At 42.6% G+C, this 20,552-nt stretch overlaps 1 protein-coding gene across 6 annotated transcripts in view; it reads right to left on the reverse strand.

The window, feature by feature from the left end:
* Positions 1–20,552, reverse strand: part of rgs19 (regulator of G protein signaling 19) — a 66,898-nt gene that overhangs the window by 32,819 nt on the left and 13,527 nt on the right. For 2 of the 6 annotated variants that reach the window (XM_078255906.1, XM_078255908.1), the window contains 2 exons: positions 751–923; positions 173–271 (listed from right to left, as the gene is read on the reverse strand). In XM_078255906.1, coding sequence (XP_078112032.1) covers positions 173–271; positions 751–923 — 272 coding nt within the window. Of the gene's footprint in view, positions 1–172; positions 272–750; positions 924–13,261; positions 13,472–15,776; positions 15,976–20,552 lie in introns of those variants that run through there. The other 4 variants (XM_078255912.1, XM_078255909.1, XM_078255911.1 and 1 more) reach the window with 4 other exon arrangements.

Raw genomic sequence — 20,552 nt, forward strand, 5'->3', positions numbered from 1 at the left:
TGAATCAGCATTCCCACTAATTAACAATACTGCCTGATGATTTGCTAGCATGGCTGTGAAAATATGAAAAATGTGCAGAATGCTAAAAAAAAAGATAACAAAATTGAGTGTGTGCATGTATGTGTGTGTGTGTGTGTGTGTGTGTGTGTGTGTGTTAGCGCTGCAGACCCACCAAACTTCACAGTTTTGTATGGTTTCCATCTTGGTGTCCTGTGATATTCTCCTCCTCCTCCTCCGCCGCCGTCGCTCCTCTTCATTCCTGACGGTGAGACTGACATAATAATAAAACTGCTCTCAGGACACGCGCACGCACGCACGCACGCACGCACGCACGCACATACGCACACACACACCTGACAGAATGACAGAAGAGTAATTGCTGTCAGAACTATAAACACATGAACAATCACCTACAATGATGTTACTACCCCATTTATTAAAACCACTAACCACAGTTATGTTAACAGCAGGTTAAAGCAGCAGCAGTGTGTGTGTGTGTGTGTGTGTGTGTGTGTGTGTGACAGAGAGAGCGCTATAAATAATAAGTTCCCCTGTGGGAACTATACTGAACTATAGAGACCTAATCACTGCACGGTTACTGTCTGACTAATGTCTGGAGACTCAGTGTGTGTGATCGTGAGCAGGTTTGACCCATGTATTCCTGTGTATATGTGTGTGTGTGTGTGTGTGTGTGTGTGTGTGTGTGTGCGTGCGTGCGTGCGTGTGTGTGTGTGTGTTTTTGTCTCCTACCATGAGCAGCTGCAACAGCAGCACCAGCAGAAGCAGCAGGCGTTGGGCCGTTGGGAATTATGGGTAGTGGTCATGCCCCGCCCCCCTCCTGTCCCGCTCAGTGCCGAGGTCTCGCTGCGACCTCCCCCCATGGCCAGCTCGCCCCCTCGCTCGGCCGAGATGGGACCCGTGTACTGCACAGACACAGACAGAGAGACACACATATTCTGTGACTTCTTTGTCCTTTACTGGTGGAATTTATTTATTTATACTTCCCCCAAATTGATACTGTTTTTTTGTGAGGGAACCACTGGTTTAAATCATTTAATAATGTATTTTTTTATTTAAAAACTTGCACTTTACTTGAGTCTTTTCTTTTCATGCCACTTTCTACTCCGCTACATTTCAGAGAGAAATATTGTACTTTTTACTCCACTACATTCATCTGACAGCTTTAGTTACTAGTTACTTTACACAATAAGATCTCTGCATGCAAAAAACATATAGTTTATAAAACACGATGTTTTATTATAAATGAAACTAGCCAACAATATAACAGCCTACAAGTCCAGCTGAAATGATTAGACCATTAAACACACAACTGTTTGGCTCCTTTCCAGTTTAGAAAATGGGAGGATTTTTCTGCAACTTCTAATACTTTAAGTACATTTTCCTAATGATACTTACATACTTTTACTTAGGTAACATTTTCAATGCTCGACTTTTACTTTTACAGAGTATTTTACAGTGTGGTATTAGTACTTTTACTTAGTAAAGGATCTGAATACTTCTTCTTCCACCACTGCATCATATGTATTTTTATGTAGGATTTTCATTTTCAGACATTAGTACAGTTTTGGAAAGCCCACAAGTGAATCCCAAAAGAAAGCTAGTAAGCTTCTTGCTGTATTTTTTTGCATTTGCAGAGCTGGATCCTAACACACTGCAGGTCTTGGAAAGTTCAGTACGCTTTTGCTAACAGGCTAGAACTGGTCTTCACATGATCACCTTTGTTTACAGTCATCCTACAGAGGAAGCACGGACATATGTGTGTGTGTGTGTGTGTGTGTGTGTGTGTGTCAGTGTTTTAAAATGCTAAACATAGCATGTTCGCCTTTAGAGAGGATGGATGATTCTGAGTTCACAGTGAAGGATCTGAAGTCAAATAAGAGAATTAACTGTTGATGGTTCATTTAGTTTTTATTAGAAAATATTTGGTAACATTAGTGTCTATCTTGCCAGACAGTCTTCTACACACGTGTCAAACTCAAGGCCCACTGGCCAACTCCGGCCCCTTGCTAATTTTGACCCGGCCCACCGACTTTTTGTCACTTTTCACAACGTTTTTTCAACATTTTTGACGCTTTGGCATTTTCTTCGATATTTTTGTGGACCAAACTGTAAGTGAGAAGACTATATGAGACATGCAATAATTCAGTCAAAGATATTTGACTTTTTCCATGACATAAAAGCAATACACTCTATGTCTGGCCCTCATTTTCTAGTGTGGCCCTTAAGGAAATTGAGTTTGACACCCCTGGTGTAGGGAATACTGTATTTGTGAATCAGACATGCTAATAATGATAATAATTTTATTATAATTCGGAATGGGAGGGAGCGATAAAGCGGAGAAAAGAGAAGAAAGACAGATCTGTCACACATTTCAGTGACTAGACGGCAGTTATGAGCACTTCTTCGCAAAACAGACTGGAACATAAAGCTGCTGATTTAGATCAAGATGAACTTTGAATAATTTTCAAAGTGCATGGGATGGTGAAGAGGTGGAGATTGAGACAGAAAGAAAGGAAAAAGAGAGGAGTGGGGTTAACTGATGGGAGACGGCGAGACAAGGGGAATAAATTAATGGATTGGGAGAAACAGACGACAGGGAGAGATATAAAAAAGGATAAGAGATGCTCAAAGATGTCACGAAAGAGATTATAGAGTAAAAGACGAAGAGAGAAAGAGGGAAACAAGAGAATTACACATTTAGAGAGATGTAGAGAGTATGGCAGAAGAGAGAGAGAGACACCATGTAGAATAGAGGAAGTGAAAGAGAGCGGGTATGGAGACAGACCGGGCAATGTGATGCATCATGTGATTGAGCTGTGATCACACACACACACACACACACACACACACACACACACACACACACACACACTCAATTTGTAATCTTGGGACGTATGGGCCAGAAAGAGTTATGAAACATGTCGGTCACAAACAGTAACACACGTATGAGCACATAGTGTACATCACTAGGTTCTGTAGACAGCAAATATACACACATACATCATGAAAAAGCTCACAAAGAGACATGCATACACACAGATAAAGGCGCAGTGTATGTGTGTGTGCAGATAATTCCATGTCGATGTCATCATTAGATTGGGTGCATTTGTTATTTATCCATTTCTCTAAATGATGAAACTGCAGCGCAGCTAACATTAGCCTCCAGCTGTCCACACTCTGCGTATGTGTGTGTGTGTGTGTGTGTGTGTGTGTGTGTGTGTGTGTGTGTGTGTGTTTGATGCCAACATTCCAGAGAGCGGGTGAATGTGGCAGAAGGGTCGCTGATGCTGGTAACACTGTAGATTAGTGAATGAAAGCAGTAACCTGCATGATTTTCATGTTGTGCTGCCTGTAGGGGCTGACTGATAAAACACAGGAATCAGACAAAAGATCCTCACACCATATTAAAAGCTACCAGTTTATTTTAATTGCGCAACGTTTGGATGTAACAGAGATCTTTGTCAAATCCCCATCACAAAGCAGAACAAGCCATATATAGACACAGCCACATTCATCACTCAGCTGATTGTGATCTGCATGATTGAGAGTCAATCTACTCTCGAGCTGAACCAATCAGAGCAGAGCTGAATGACATGTGTCTCCCACATGTGATACTCCCACATGGGGGAACAGAACATGCCTCTGAGAAAAGGAACTAGAGACATCAAAGCATACATTAAATACAACACAGCAGCAGAAGTTGAGTCAAATATACATCGTAAGTCACAAACGTCACTTGTTTACTTCCTTTGACAAACTGATCTCTTTCCATCTGCGTGCATTCATGTTTCAGAAATGCTTGTCACTAACTTATCTCCGGGGGGGTTATTCCCCGGAGTCGTTATGTTTTCTCGCCTCACAGTTTTCCTTGGATTGAGGTTGCACCTAAATCATGGTTGGAGCTGCCATGGTCTTGCTCGACGCCCTACTATGCTCCGCAACACACCACTACGCCCTGCTATGCCCCGCAACGCCCCGCTACTGCTACAACTACTATTTCTAGTCATAGTTCCATTATCTTTATTGTCACTATAACTGCCACTGTTCATCATTCCAACTGCTATAATTATTATGAATCATATTTCTGTATAGCTGTATCAGTGTCTGTGTCCAAACCGCCAGCGACAGATGCCGCCCACGAAGAGTCAGATTCTGTTCGAGGTTTCTGCCTAAAAGGAAGTTTTTCCTCGCCATTGTTGCACCAAATTCTTGCTTGTGGGGAATTGTTGGGTCTTTGTAAATTATAGAGTGTGGTCTAGACCTACTCTCTGTAAATTACATTTAGCTGACACTTTTATCCAAAGCAACTTATAATTGCTATAGATGTCAGAGGTGGACAACTGGGGAGTTAAGTGTCTTGCTCACAGACACATTGGTTGATGTATCACAATGGGAATTGAACCCAGGTTTCCCACACGAAAGGCAGGTGTCGTATCCACTGTGCCATCACCACCCCCCTGTAAACTGTCTTGCGATAACTCTTGTTATGATTTGATACTATAAATAGTGTTGTCTCTTTATGGTCTACTGCTGTATGGGGTTGGGTTTTTCCCAAAGACTGATCAAATAAACCCTGTAACCATGGATGCATTATCAGATCTGGATACTGTGGTACCCATTTAATTCAATGAAAGCTTCTGTTTTAGTGCATATGCTGTCACGCATAAAATGATTTTCTAGGCTTTGGAAAAGTTTGACAAACTTCTTACCCCAGCGGTGGCCTATGGGGAAAATACTTTTTAAAGCTGCAGTACCGCGGTTGGCCAATGGGACAGCTTGGTAGCAAGGCTCACGTATCAGCTCTTACTGTATTACACTCAGTTCCAGTCAGTACCCACTGAGTTCCAGAAGCTAGTTAGATGCCTGGTGGGGGGGGGTGACCAGAACACTGCCTGAAGAAAAGAAACCTGACTTAGAAGTTTGAGGTAAACTGATATTTTTTCCCTGTTCATGTGAGTTTGAGCAAGGCAACCAGCTGTGGTGTGCAGCGAGTGAGTGTACTTACTGCTGAAACACACACACACACACACATAAAATACACAGCCAACCACACACTTTCACACCCACACACTGCACTGATGTCACAGTTTACCTGCACAGTCAGAGCAAAGACAGGAACACTCCCTTCCTCTCTCTAATCACCTGCCACATCTTTTATAACACACAGCTATCACATTTCTGCCTTTGTGTGTGTGTGTGTGTGTGTGTGTGTGTGTGTGTGTGTGTGTGTGCAAAGGCAAGTTGGTATGAAAAGTGTGTGTCGATTCATGTTTTCTAGAGGAGAAAGTTCATTACCAGTTTAGTTTAGAAATAGAGAAAGAAAGAAAAGAAAAAGACAAAGAAAAAGAGATGACGAAAGAAAGAAGCTAATGTGTACAGTTCCTTTTGTGCAGATGTCTCACTTCCTGTTGTTCCAAGTACATTTCAGTGTGTGTGTGTGAGAGAGAGAGAGAGAGAGAGAGGAAAGAGAGAGAGAGAGAGAGAGAGAGTGCGTGTGTGTGTGTGTGTTTGTGTGTGTTTAACAGGATTGTTAATCTGATTAAACTAGATGACATTAGAAAGCCTAGAAACCACACACACACACACACACACACACACACAGTAGTTCACTTCCTTCTCATCTCAACTCCATCTCTGTAAATATTTTTAAGCCTTTATTTATACTGGTAAGGTTGACAAAGCACACATGCTGTTTTACCGCAATGCCCTGCTACACACACACACACACACACACACACACACACACACACACACACACACACAGGCCAATGAGGAACTCAAATGAGAGTATAAATGGCTTGCATAGGGCACAGGTGAAGGTTTCTTATGTCATATCCTTCATCACATTGTTCTGTGGAGAAATTCAAACTAGGAACCTTGAAGCTGCCAGACTACTTTTATATACAGTTTCGGTCTGAGTAATGTAGTGTCTACCTACAGCTGCTTGTGTCTACTTTCATTTGTGGTCAAATGTATGTGATGAGGTAAGCCATGAAGAAAAGTTTGCAGTGCTTTCTATTTTATGTGTAAGAGCAATCAAGACGGTTTGCAAAGGGTCGACGGCGCTGATTCCCATGTAAAAGTTCAACTGCAGTAACTTGAACTTGACGCAAAAAAACCACTGCACAACATTACTTCACTTCAGTGAGTGATTCCTCTCAAATTAAATTTAGCTATTAGCATGAGAAAGCTGAAAGGAGATTTTTTTTTTTTTTTTTTTTTGCAACAAGAGAAAGTTTCCTTAGCATTAAAACAAAGTGTGCACCAAAAAAAAAGCACAGAGACACATGGTCATACTATAGCATTGGTGATGAAAAGACTAAAGTCTGACACCATCTCACATCTAAAGACAATCATCTCACATCTAAAGTTCAAGATTATCATAATATGTAAAGAGTAGGGATCTTGCAGGGTCACACATTGCAAGACTACAACTAGATTTGTTTTGGAAAATGTAACCAAGCTAGCTAGCTACCGCTAGCGTTAGCTAGTAACTTAGGGGAAAGTTTGTTGATTTTCTGTTCTGCCGTACATGTAGATGCATGTCTCCAGTACCCAGAGGTCTGCGTTTATCTGCCGGTAAAACTCCCGTTGGATGACATGCTTCAGAAGGGTTGAACATCGGCAACTTTCCCTCTTTAGCGTTTAGCTTAGCACGGCGCCATGGCAACCATAAACAACACCGGCTCTAGCCATTTGCTGCTTCCTGTTTGGGGCTGGAGGAAACGCACCCATTGGTTGTTGACAATGTTCACGTGATTTAACTTCACTACCAAGACTTAAAACTTAGGATAATATCAAACACGTTTGACTTTGTCTGGACGTCCAGACGGGAAAAAGACTGACTGGGACTGAGTTTTACGACGACCTTACACCAAACGATTGAGACGACGAGAGAGCGCCCCAACTCTAGCAAGACTTTTTTTTAAAGTTTTTTTTCAGTAATACAATAATACAATTATTAACAAGCCCCACAACAAAATCTCCCAACATTTGACATATTACAAAAGCCAAAAAAACTAAAAAGCAAACTATATGACAGTATCATATGCCAACCCGTTCTCATTCAGAACTCTTTCTCTCTTTCTCTACTCAGCGAGTAGTATGTAAGGAGTTTGACTGGGGTGGTGGATGGGTCAAACACAGGACTTTCACCAAGGAGAGCAGCGTTCGTGTCCCGCTTGTCACGCTTGCTATAGTCATTTTTTTCTTTCCTCCCGCGCGTCACAGAACCGTACGCCCAACCACGACCCTTTCCTAAACCCAACCGTCCCGTAGTTCCTGCGTGTCACGGAACGCCCACCCATGACTTTTTCCTTAACATAACTGCGTCAAAAGGGACAGCAATAGTCCCAACCAAGCGTGTTTACTTATAGCGCTAAAGGGACGGCAATAGTCCCGACCAAGCGTGTTTACTTATAGCGCTAAAGGGACAGCAATAGTCCTGACCAAACGCGTTTACTTAAAGCGCTAAAGGAGACTTTTAGCGTCAATAAGAACGACAAAGGCACCTGACCAAGCATCCATTTTACGAGATGGGTGTGAGAACGTGTTGCATATGCACAGAACAATGGTACCATCCAACAAAGCTACAAATACAAAAACAAACAATAATGGTACCGCTGCTGTCACCCCCCAAGACATGTATCAGTCCTTTCCCCTTCTGGGGTTCACCACTTTTTATTTTATGATACACAACTTTATGTATCATGTCCCGCATTTACCCTCTGTAGAAGCTCCCCTATGTCTCATTTTAAATTGGTCAAATGGTTTCTGCCTGTAGTATAGCGTAATCAATACATTTTTATTCTTGGGGTTTCAGATTTAGATACATCGGATACAGGTGCAGAATATATCAGAATATATCATCCTACACTAACATGAGTGTATTAATAAATACATATTGGTCAACTCTGCTGTGATCACCTTCTCTGTACTGTACTCATTTGTTTGCCTTCTCTGTGTGCTTTGGCAGCACAGATAGACTCACACACCATGCCAATAAAGCAAGATGAAATTTAAATTCAGGCACTGCCAGGGCTTTTGTGTACTGAATGTACGTCTACCAACACACACACACACACACACACACACACACACACACGCAGCTGCAGCTAACAGCAGGCTTTAAGTAATTAAGCGCTCATTTTAAGTATTAATCTGAGAGATTACCGTTCCATAATCTCACCACCTGATCACCAAAAGCCCTCTGTGAGTGTGACTGACTGTGTGTGTGTGTGTGTGTGTGTGTGTGTGTGTGTACGTGTGTGACAAAGAGGCGGGGGTCACAATGACAGATCAAGAGACAGAAAGATTTAATGAAAGAGAGAAATAATCAGTGCTTCCCATACATAGATTTATTTGTGGCGGCCTGCCACAATATGAACATCTACTGACACTTATTTATTTTCTACTGTATTTTACGATTCAAATCCTAATTTGTTGTAGAGCTGCACGCAGTAGACTGATTCACTCAGCCCCTCCTTGGCCCGCTCTCTCTGTCTGTGTATCAGACCACAAATGAGACAAGGGTTAGCTAGCGGGCCCTCCGTCTCCCTCCCTGCCGCTAGAAGACTCCTCGGCAGGAGGGGAGTGGTCGGCAGCTCAGGAGACGGACCTTCAGTTACCGGCTGTAGCAACTCAAATTCAGACAGTGCAAACCCCTGAGCTACCACCATGGAGGGATGGTACCAAGAGGATGACTGTTCATCTAGTGCCTCCTCCATCAACGTTTCACCTATAAACAGGGGTTAAAGTGGGATCTGGCAGGTTGAATGTAACACTTCTACTTCTACTTTAATAAAGTCTCTATCCACTACACAGCACTTAAAGCAAACTCACTTCTACATCTAGCTTACCTGTTGTTCTCGTTATTTCCTACTTCCAAAACAGAAAGAGAACGGATGACGGCCCTGGAGAGGGACAATCTGGTTAGCCATCTCCCGGTGTCTGCTGTCTTCCGGGAGTGAAGCAGAGGGACCGTAGGCTCTGTTCCATTCTGCTACTGCTAATTTAGGCAAACACTGTTTGTTGTGGGTATCATAGCTATGTTTGTATCCTGTTCCCTTTTTGAATGGTGATTGATTACCGCTGCCTGCTGGTATGGAGTTATTTTCTTGCATGCAGGCACAGAACATAGGATACTTGGCCATCGGCTGTAGCCTCTACGGTGTGATTCAGTGCTAATTTTTGGCCAAGACAAAGGCGACGTGAGCCAACGTGAGCCGGTGTGGGCCGATGTGAGCCGACGTGGGCCGACGTGAGGCGACACCACAATCGGCCTTCGCCGCAACTAGTTCCTGGCCGTCGGCTTGATTGATCCATTGCTACGCGGATGACACCCAGCTCTACCTGTCTACCAAACCTACATCCCCCCTCCCACCCACCTCCCTTTCCGACTGCTTAGCAGAAATCAAAACCTGGTTTTCCGGTAATTTTCTAAAACTCAACAGTGAAAAAACTGAGGTTCTCCTCATTGGCACCAAATCCACTTTGAGAAAAACTGACAGTTTCTCTCTCACCATTGACAACTCCTTGGTTTCCCCCTCTCCACAGGTCAAGAGTCTGGGTGTCATCCTCAACAGCACACTATCATTCCGAGCACACATAAACGATGTCACTCGGTCTGTATATACATCACGCATTGATTACATAATTCCCTTCTCTATGGTCTTCCCTCCAAATCCATACACAAACGTCAACTGGTTCAGAACTCTGCGGCTCGCGTCGTCACCAGAACCCTTTCTATTAATCATATCACATATCATTGAATGCCGCATTAATTGCAAGATCCTGCTTCATACCTTCAAGGCCATTCACAACGTCGCTCCTCTCTACTTCACTGATCTCGTTCACATCAACACACCCACCCATACTCTCAGGTCTTCCACTTCCATACGCCTCACTCAACCCTTTTTAAACTGGCTTATTCTTTTTGATCACTGTATATATGTTCACATTAATAGCTGGTCTGATTTTTTGATTTGTAAATATGCCCTGTATCTTACGATTGTTATATTGTGTTTAACTTAGTAAATAGTTTTTTCTTGTAAGGTGACCTTGAGTGCTTTAAAGGGTGCCTAAATAAAATGTATTATTAGGGCCCGAGCAGTGAAACTGCAAGGACCCTATCGTTTTTGTAAGGATTATTATTTTTCTGAGTTCTTCCTCGCATTTTTGAGGCGGTTAGAATGCACGAAAAAAAATGTGCACACGTCAGAACTGGTGAAAATTGCAAAGTTCTGTAGTGATTGGCCTCGGGTGTTGCCAGGGGGCTCCATAGCGACCCTAACGTGCGCCTTAATTTGGAAAATAAGTAATAAGTTAATATACCAAATTTTGAGGGAACATAGGTCTCATCTTCAAGTCCATGGAGCTAGTTTTAGAAAAAATTACAAAATTCGAAAATTTCAAAAATCTTGGTCTTCATCTTCAATCTTTATTTTACGAACACTTGTTTGAGGACTTTAGGATGCACGAAAACTCTCAAAATGTTGCAGCCATGTGCAGAATAGTAAAGTCTTTCATCTGAATTCACATTTAGGCTTGGGAGTGGTATGGTTGCTCTATAGCGCCCCCTAAATGGTTTTAGCCCTTGGGCACATTTTTGACGGCCTCAATATATACGAAAACTCACAAATATTAGCGCCCACATAAACACCTGGGAACACTACAGCGATTTGGCCCCAAACCTCTAAGTGGGCTCCATAGCGCCCCCTAATGCGTGGAAGGCCTTAACTTGGACATAGATGCTCCGATCTTTACCAGATTTAATACACATATTGCTCTAATCATTGCGGACATATTTCCCATTTACCTTCATTAGCTCATTTTTCATGTGTTTTACATTCTTTCGAACTTGTCCTAGGCCTTGATTTCAATCTTCTTGAATCTTTGCAGGTAGTATCTGTTGACCCTCATGACGAACAGTTAGCCAAAGAATTTTGATAATTGAAAAAATGTGCAACTTATAGCAACTTCCTGTTTAAAAGGGAAGTTGCGTTATCTTGGCAACAATTATTCCGATTGACCCAAAACTTGACAAAGTTGTTCCTCATGGACGGTTTAGCATCTGTGCCAAACTTGGCGGCAATCGGCCATTAGATGGCACTGTTTTAATGTTTTTTTTTTGAAATAATCAGCAAAATATCGATATATAGGAAACCTACTTTGTCTAACTGCTCCTGGGGCGTGAGTCCGATTGGAATGAAAACTTGCATATAGATTCGGAGGACCCTCATGACAAGAAGTTATCAAAAGAATTTTGATAGCTAAAACAATGCGCAAGTTATGGAGGACCAACTTCCTGTAGGTGGGTGTCGAAACAGGACGGTTGTATCTTGGCAAAAGTTATTCCGATTTACATACACATGTGATATTCAGCCGCCCCCTATACTCTAACCACACCCATGTACACAGACCACGCCCCTTTCATAACTTGTGAACCGTTTAAGGTAGACTCTTGTGAGAGGTATCATTGAACTCAGCAAAGAGTTCCTTTTTAATTGTTGACGGTTTGCCCTGCCCCTAATGCTTAACCCACTCCCCCTTTAATAACTAATGACCCATTTCTTGTACACTATTATGTGAAGTATCATTGAACTCAGCAGAGAGTTCCCTTTTCATTGGTAACGATTTGCAGTGTCCGCCAGTACCAACGGGGCAACGGGCAAGGGCCTGTTCATCGCTGCTTGCAGCTGTAATTATTATTATTATTACTTTAACCCCTGCTTATCAACACTTATAAAATCAATAATTGGTTGTTATGGATTTAATGAGTATGTTCATGCTGAGGACTCCCAGAACAAAATGTGATCTTTGTAGATTAACAGAGAGCAGCAGTTGTAGATATAGCAACGTGCGCTGTCTACAGACAATGGAAGGTAAAAGCATCTGTAATGCTGATACATGTACCACCTGCAGCTAACCAGTGCTGTTTTCTGTTTACAGCTGCTGGTGCTTGTCTGTGTGGGTTTGAGGTTTAATGTTTTACACTATAAAATCCTAAAACAGCATTTTTTTTGTTTTTTTTGTTGCTGAATACTGGGAGTACAGAGTTCACTCTGCAATCGGGGTTATCGAGGACACAAGACACATGCTGAGGAAAGGAGGGGATCCTCAACTGTCAACACTGTCTTTATTCTCCAAATGAAATGAAATAGGTAAAGTAAAGCTGTAAACTTTAAACTTATGTTATTTATTGTTCTATGTCTGGCTGTTGAATGCTGCTCTGCAAACAGCCATACTGCTTTGATTCTTTCTGCGCATCAGATTAAACCCATTGTTGAACGACCACGTTTAATCTAAAAAGCAATGTCTTGCCAAACAGCTGAACTGTAAACTGCTATTTTAACATGAAAAATGATTTAAACAAATCGCAGAAAGTGTAAAGTTGAATGGATTATATAACCATAATAATGGCAATTTCAGGTCAGACTGCTGTAACAACTGCATGGCAGGGGTTTGGAGAACACGTCTTGGTGTCAGGACATACACTAGTCTCAAAATGCATGTATTTATCTTATAAGCACACACACAAACACACATGCTAAAAAGGAGACTTCAAGCTTTGATATTCAAACATGTATGGTGGGACTAAATTACGCCACAGCACGAAACACAACACAAAAACAGTTTTTTAGCATACACCCTGTTATTATCTTTTTAGGTCAATCACTGAAAACCATTCGCAAACGTCTTATTTTCCAAAAACCCAAATATGTTGATTGTTTGTTTTTTTGTTAAACACAGAAAAGCAGCAGAGGTTTTCATCAGAGATGCTGGAACCAGACAATATTTGCCATTTTTCTTTGGGGAAAAAAGAACTGTAACAATTAATCATCTATTAAAAAATTTTCACTAAAGTCCCAGCTGTAGTTCCTTGAGTTACCTTCACCACTGCTTCCATCTATGAAGTAGATTTACTCACTTTAAACAGACTTGTGTTTCCAGTGTGTTTCTGCTCTGGTCAGTGTTAACTTTGCTGCTTTGAAGGCTGCGTGATGTCAATCAGAGCTAAATGTGTACAACCCTAGTAAGTCTTACAAACAGTACAGGTGGACTGCCCTCATACAGCTTAGGCACACTGCTAAGTGTTTTTGCGTGCTGCCTAAGCACGTTGTCTTCTGCACAGATGCAGGTGCTGCATGACGGTTTGAGCTGCAGCCCACACGTTAGCCAGTTTGTGATGGATAGAGACAGAGAAAAAGAAAGAGGCAGGTGTGTTTGTCTTGCTTGCTACCTGCTGGTTGAAGTGAAGGGGGTTAGCCACGGAGCTAGCGACAGCTTCTGCACAGGTTTACAAGGCACTCCTCCAAGTTTTGCTTGAGTGATCGTTCCCTCGCTGCGATCTATTTTATACAGTCTCCGGCTGCACCCGACAACCACCAAGCTCGATGATGACGTCACCAATGTGCAAATGAGCATATGCACCTGAGCGCCCTAAAAAGCCCTAGGGAAAAGCCATGGGTTTTAGTGAGTCACACCCCAGATCTAGTGCAGTAAGACGGAGAAATGTTTTATGGAGAAAAGTAGCTTGAAGCTCCTGCCCTGACATGTTAAACACCGCTAAAGCTTTGCTAATGCACTGTTTAACACACACACACACACTTGCACACACACAGTAAGTGGGTCTATAAATCCAGCCTAACAGCGCTCTGTGGTGACAGAATCAGGGTTTTTCACCAGAGGGCTGCACCGACAAACCATATCAGCTCCCCAATTCATCTCCCCTCGTCATATGGACAAGCCTGTCTAAACACACACACACACACACACACACACACACACACACACACACACACACAATCAAGCTACAACTGCTCACACATGCATTCAAAGTTACAGTAAACAAACACACAGTTATGCGCACACAATCGCAACATGTCCACTTATAGTCACACATGCACACACACACACACACAACTACAACCATACAAGCTGCAACACGCCCATTTAGAGTGGATCTCCCTGCACTGAACAAGATGATGTTGCTATCCCATTAACCCTTTAAACCAGGAGTGTCAAATTCATTTTCACTAAGGGCCACACTGGAAAAAGAGAATCACATCAAGGGCCAGACATGTAAAGGTTACTGACATGCTTTTGTTTCATTGAAAAAGTAAAATATCTTTGACTGTCTTACTGCATGTCGATGCTTTTTGACATCGCTGTAGCACTGTAGTCATTATTGTATGTTGTTTTCCGACTTCTTTATGGCTTTCTCAGACGTTGATGTGACCTTTTTATTTAAATTGTCGGACTTCTTTGACATTTTTGTCGCATTTACCGAAATCTTTTATGTTTTGTGTTGCATTTTTGTCGACATAAAGCCCTACAAAAGTCAGCAAAAATGTTTCTTAGCCATCATAGAATTTAGCAAATCAAGCAAAACACTGATTTTTTTTAATTTTTTTTTTTACCAACAATGTTTCTGCCTAAATATGAAGGAATTTCTGAATCTCAAAGTCAGCAAATCTGCCAAATTCTGCTTTGAGTGTCACGTAACTGCAGTTAAAACAAAAAACGTTCCCATGTTTTTGGTTTTGGCGCACAACTAAGCGGGCCAAAATCTATTGTGAACCTAAATTGATATGCGGGCCGGATCATAATCTGCAAGGGGCCGGATTTGGCCCGCGGGCCTTGAGTTTGACGCGTGTGCTTTAAACGGTGCGTGTGTGTGTGTGTGTGTGTGTGTGTGTGTGTGTGTGTGTGTGTGTGTGTGTGTGTGTGTGTGTGTGTGTGTGTGTGTGTGGACAGTATGTGTCCATCAACAGCCACACTTTCTGCTCTACCTGTTCTCTGTTAGTACCTCTGGAAAAGAGCCTCAGCTGAAGGTTTAAAACGGGAAACATAAAACTACCTCTGGGCTTTAGACTGTTGGTTGTACAGACAAGATATTTGTTTTGGTAACTTTTTTAAAGACCAAATAAAAGTCTTTGATTAATGTCGAAAATCGAAAGATTAGTTAATAAGGAAAATAAGTTTCGCTTCAGCCTTACAATAGGCAGAGTTAAACATGAAAATAATGTTACTTTTTTCATTTTTTGCAAAGCTGTCAAATGTGACTGTTCAATCTCAGATGTTGGAGCATCCAAAACTCCCTGCTGGCATGGCCATGACTAGAGCCTGACCGATAAGGCCGATATCGATACAAATATTTGGCGATTTAAAAGAGGTTTATTCCTCGACGCAGAGGTGAAGGGTTCGAATCCGACCTGCGGCAGGTTTCCTGCATGTCTCTCTCCCTTCTCATGCTTTCCTGGTGATAAAAGGCAAACATACCCCAAAAATAATCAAAAAGAAAGCCGATGCCTGCCCGCAAAGTGTGAAACCCAACGTGTAAAATATGCAGGTTATTTCTCGTTTATCAGGCAACATTATGCAAAACTGCATATCCCCAGGATGTTCACTTTACAGGAACTGAGACAAGCAGCCTTGTTAAAAGTTTGATGACGATGCATTTTCACGTTCATCTAACAGGGTGTTGAAAGCATTTCCTCAGAGAGACAACAGAGAATGGGTGCTGGTAAATCACCTAGATTTGAGCAATGAAGTGAAATCCACACTCTTATCCACTGCACGGGCAGCCAGAGAGGGAATCAAACCACTAAACCCGGTACTGCCTTGCTTTACCTGTTGAGCTATGAAGGCACAACTTGTAAGGGCGTACAAAACAAGCAAACCCTGTTCAATAAGTGGCATGTTAAACTGGCAGCACACAGAAAGCACTCAACAGCAGCAGAAGCAGCGCTCACCAGAGACGAGACGATTCAATGGTGGATCCACGGCGGACGACTGAGTCAAAGAACAAACGGCTCCTGCTTTTTCTCTCGCTTGTTGGCTAATAGCCGCGACGTTTCCATCAATCAACACGCCTTCACTCCAGTAAAGGAGGAAGAGAGAGACGAAAGGCAGTTCAATGCAACAGGAAAAGATGGGGAGAGAGAGAGAGAGAGAGAGAGCGAGCGAGAAGCAGGAAACAGAGTCAGAGGTATTGTGACACACAGGGCTTCTTGGTTTCTTTCTGAAACTTGATGAATCAGACCTGGTGTCCACACACACACACACACACACACACACACACACACACACACACACACACACACCCTACATGAGTGCGTGGGCCTATTCATGCCCTGATGGCTTAAAGGGAAAAGCTGCTAAACCCAACGTTTACATTCCGTCTTCCTCTAAACTTGGACACCACTTGAGTCCCGTCTAGACTTGTCAACATCTCTCTTTTTCACAACAACACCAAACTTTAGAAATCTGACTGTGTCCCTCGAGCTGCATAAATGCCCCAGGCATCCAAGGATGAGATGTAGGAACGTGTCTTCACAGCTCTGCCCTGTCTCTCTCCTTATTCTTTGATGGGAAGAGCAGTAAAGAGGCCAGCTGTTCGCAGGACTGCCCAGAGAAGCTTTGCTGTGTTCTTGCTTTCCTCTGATTGAATTAAGGTGCACATTACATAGCCATAAGTAGGCACCGTCAAAGAAGGTAAGTCTGAATGCTTCATAATACAGTGATATTATAGACAGCGTGCTTTAAACTTTGTGGCAACAGTTTGGGGAAGACCCTTTTTCTGTTTTAAATGCATAATGCCCTCACGCACAAAGCCAAGTTCATTATTAAATGGTTTTCCCAGTTTGGTGTGGAGGGATTGGCCCAGGGACTGGCCTGCACAGACCCTCTACTTCATCCCTATCATCAACACCTTTAGGATGAACTGGAAGTCTGACTGCGAGCCAGAACTGATCCCCCTAATCCTGCATGCGTTTACCACCTCCACTTACCAATTTCCTGGGGGAAACTGTGTGGGTGTAATGTAGGGCTGCACAATTAATCACAAACACAAAATATTTGTTAAAGGCTAACGATGTGTCCAACAATTCTGAATGAAGTATTGTGTTGCTGTAGAAACATCCCGGACTACAAATCCTATCCTACAGAAAGAAATCTTTGTTTGGTACAGATCCTCGCAAAAAAAAAAAATCACACAATAATATGATACAAAAATGATCACCTCCGATATAGTGACTCGTGACTCACAATATCAATGAAAATAACCGCAATTAGATATTTTCCTCATAAAGTGCAGCCATAGTGCCCACACACCTTTGGTCTGTACCACGTAGTGTATGTGTGACGGTCTGTGAACACTTTGCTGTAGCAACGTACTACTCAAACTACTCTCGCGGGAACAGCCATCTATACACACAATCTATACAGAGGGTTTCCCCCTCCCCCGTGTATCGTAGCTCAGCTGGGCTGCCCGACGTAAAGACTGCCTCCACTAACATCAGAAGAAACCGTGACATTAACCCTGGCCATTACATTGGTCTTTCATCACATCACGGATGGACAACGTGTACTTCATAACCAGCGTGTATGTAGTTACCTTAACAGTATCCTTGCATAAAGAAAAAGCAGAATAGGAAAGATGAGAGAGGGAGGGCGAGAGTGAGTTGAGAGAGTGAAGGAATTTGGTGGAGTCGGAGGAAAACCTAGAGAAGGAGAGAGGGGGACATGAAGAGGGGAAGTGGCTGAGAGGCAGCGATAGTGAGAGAGAGGGAATGGGTGGAATGGGAGAGAGTGAGAGATAAGAAGGTAAGGGAGAGAGTGAGAGAGAAGAAAACAAGTAAGGGAGAGAGCGAGAGAAAAAGTAAGAGAAAAAGCAAAAAGGCAAATGACAAGCAGATATAATGGAAACAAACAGACAGTTTGATTTAGGAGAAGGATCGAGAGGAGGGGTAAGAAGGTAGAGTAGAGCCCAACCGGTACTGGATTTTTCAGGGTGATACCGATATCAATATTTAAAAGTTACAAATACACTTGTTCGATTTAGCTAATAAAAAGGGATACTTCACTGATTTAGCATTAAGCTTTGTATCAGTAGAAACACGGTAGTATTTTCGAATGACCGTGCTTCCCCCCCCCTGAGACGAGAGATCTCTGTATTGTGGGTCTGGAAAAAAATCTTCCGATGACGGAAAACAAGGATTTTTGCGTCATCGGAAGATTTTTTGCCCAGAGGCAATGGACTACAGCCAGTAGTAGGAGCTACTTCCGCATGTTTTCAACCCGCTCACCCGTCGTCTTTACCTGAAGCTTGCCGAAGCAAAACGAGTGTCAGCCAGAAAACGTTCATTATGTGCATTCAAACTATCGCACGTGTGTACCACCGGGATACATTGGTACAGATCGGAGAACATGCAGGACACTTTATTACAGACAGAATACTCGACACACTACGCGAGCTTCGCCTGCTACGGAGACCAGCACCTCAGCCTGCGGTGCCGCCCGATGCCCCTAGCCGGGGAAGGGGACCTCGACAGTGGTGTGCAGGAGTTCGAGGTGAGCTAGGTGGGAAGCTAACGCTAGCCGGCCACCTGTTCCATCAATCCTGCTTGCAAGTGTCCGCTCATTAGACAACAAACTGGACTACATCCAACTTCAACGAAACTCCCAACGCGAGTTCAGAGACTGCTGTGTTTTTGTTGTTGTGGAAACATGGCTGAACAACAGTGTAGTGGACTATCCAGCTACCAGGCCGGCTGCTCTGTCGCCGGGTAAGACTAGTGGAGGTGGGCTGTGTTAACACGGACTGGCGCAGAAATGGTTTGCTTGTATCCAACTAACTGCTAACTGCTGGTGGAGTTTGTGACTGTTAATTGCCGACCATTCTACATTCCACGCAAATATACGGGTGTGTTTATACTCAGTGTTTACAGCCCACCAAGCGCTAATGCTAGTATGCGTTAGCTGAACTTTACGGAGCCTATAATGTGTGTGCACTAAATGTAGCCTGTTTCGTATGTCGTTTTCATATAATGTCGTTTTTATATATTTTAAATGTGTAACCACTTGAGCCATGGTGAAACGTTGTTTCGTGTATATGGTTGAAATGACAATAAAACACACTAAAGTTGAGTTGACTGTCTCACTGTCTGTCTGTAAACGGTAGGCGTGGCTTGGGAGTGGACTCTAAAGCAGCGAAGCAAGTGCATTCTGGGATTTGGTGTCTTTCATCCACATGAGCCAAAAACACATTTTCGAGCTTTTCTTGGCCTAGAAGCCAAATTCACATTTCTACTACATAAGTGACCCAATTTAAAGATATATTCATCTTTCCAACGGTGAAATATCCCTTTAACTAAATCAAAGTTAGTGGCAAAAGAGACAGTCTTTATATTGTTTGCTTAAATTTTGTTGCATCTCTTTCTTTTTATACTGAAATTCAGTTAAGTTGCTAAAAAAAGACACTTATTGGCCCAGTCCGCTGGGCGTTCAGCTACACCTGTGACACTGAGCCTCTCAAACTGCATCCTTTGTGTTCTCCTGGACACTTGAAATGTCCTCAGTCACGATCCGACTACTGTTTCAAGTTCTGTTCAATCCACATTTGGCCAAATACAGTCCAAATGTCCAGGAATCTTCTTGCTGCACCCATTTTTTTCCATGATGCTTTGGGTGCTGACTCGAGTGTGTGGACTCGGGGTACACATGCATTGTAGGATGCATTTCACATCTACCAGCGGCAACGATGGAAGACATGAGCGAGACTCATTACTGTTATAATATTCGTTCTACACTCTAAGAAATCAATCTGTAAAATAACAGAAAAGGTTCTAGCAGCTCATTACCCGTAATTACAAACTGAAGGTTTGTGTGTAGCTTCAGCAAAAATACAGTTTTTCACATTGATATTTACTGTTATTTAAAATTCTCTCATTAAAAGCTGCTCAGTTAGTTAACTTCTGAAATGAAATCTGTTCTTCATTAGTTTAAAGTTTTTTCAATTCTTTTTTTAGGCTTTTGACGATTTGTTACGCTGTGACGTTTGATGCTTATTTTGACGCTTTCAAGGCTTTTTTTAACCATGTGACGCTTGGTGCCATAATGCAATTCAAAATGCTAATAAACAGAAAGACAACTGTGAGTCACGTTCTATGGACAGTTTATCGAAATAATACCAACTTTTACCAAATTGACTTCAACCGTTTCTGAGATGCGGCAAGGCACGCCCGGTTGGTCACCTCAGGACGTAGGCCGGCTCCTGTCATGTTTTTATTTAGTTAGTCAAATCAGCTTGATGGCCAAAACTGAACTAGCCTATTATCGGGTTTGTGAGTTATCTGCAAACCAGTTGGGTTGATATTGGTAGATCCTTTGTGAGGGAAGAACCGTCGCACTTTAACGCCACTGCACTACCAGGTTGTTTCTGTGGTTCTGTAACTGCAGAATAATACCTCTTCTCTCTAGCACAGTGCCTCATGTCAATATCATAATGATTTAAGCTAATGAACGCAAAGTTTTGGAACCAGGACCGGGATGAATAAAGTATCTACCTATCTATCTATCTGATCTGATCAGTGTCGGTAGATCTACCCAATATTTACTTGTTCGGGATAAACCCTACCAGCTAGATGGATTAGCTAGAACAGCAAGGATACAAGTTTGCTGCAGTATGTGTAGCGGAGTTATAATTCCACTTGCCATTAAATGGTAACTTTTCATTTGGCTAGTAGTTT

This window comes from Sander vitreus, chromosome 7 (assembly GCF_031162955.1).
Source record: "Sander vitreus isolate 19-12246 chromosome 7, sanVit1, whole genome shotgun sequence".
NCBI classification, from domain to species: Eukaryota; Metazoa; Chordata; class Actinopteri; order Perciformes; family Percidae; genus Sander; species Sander vitreus.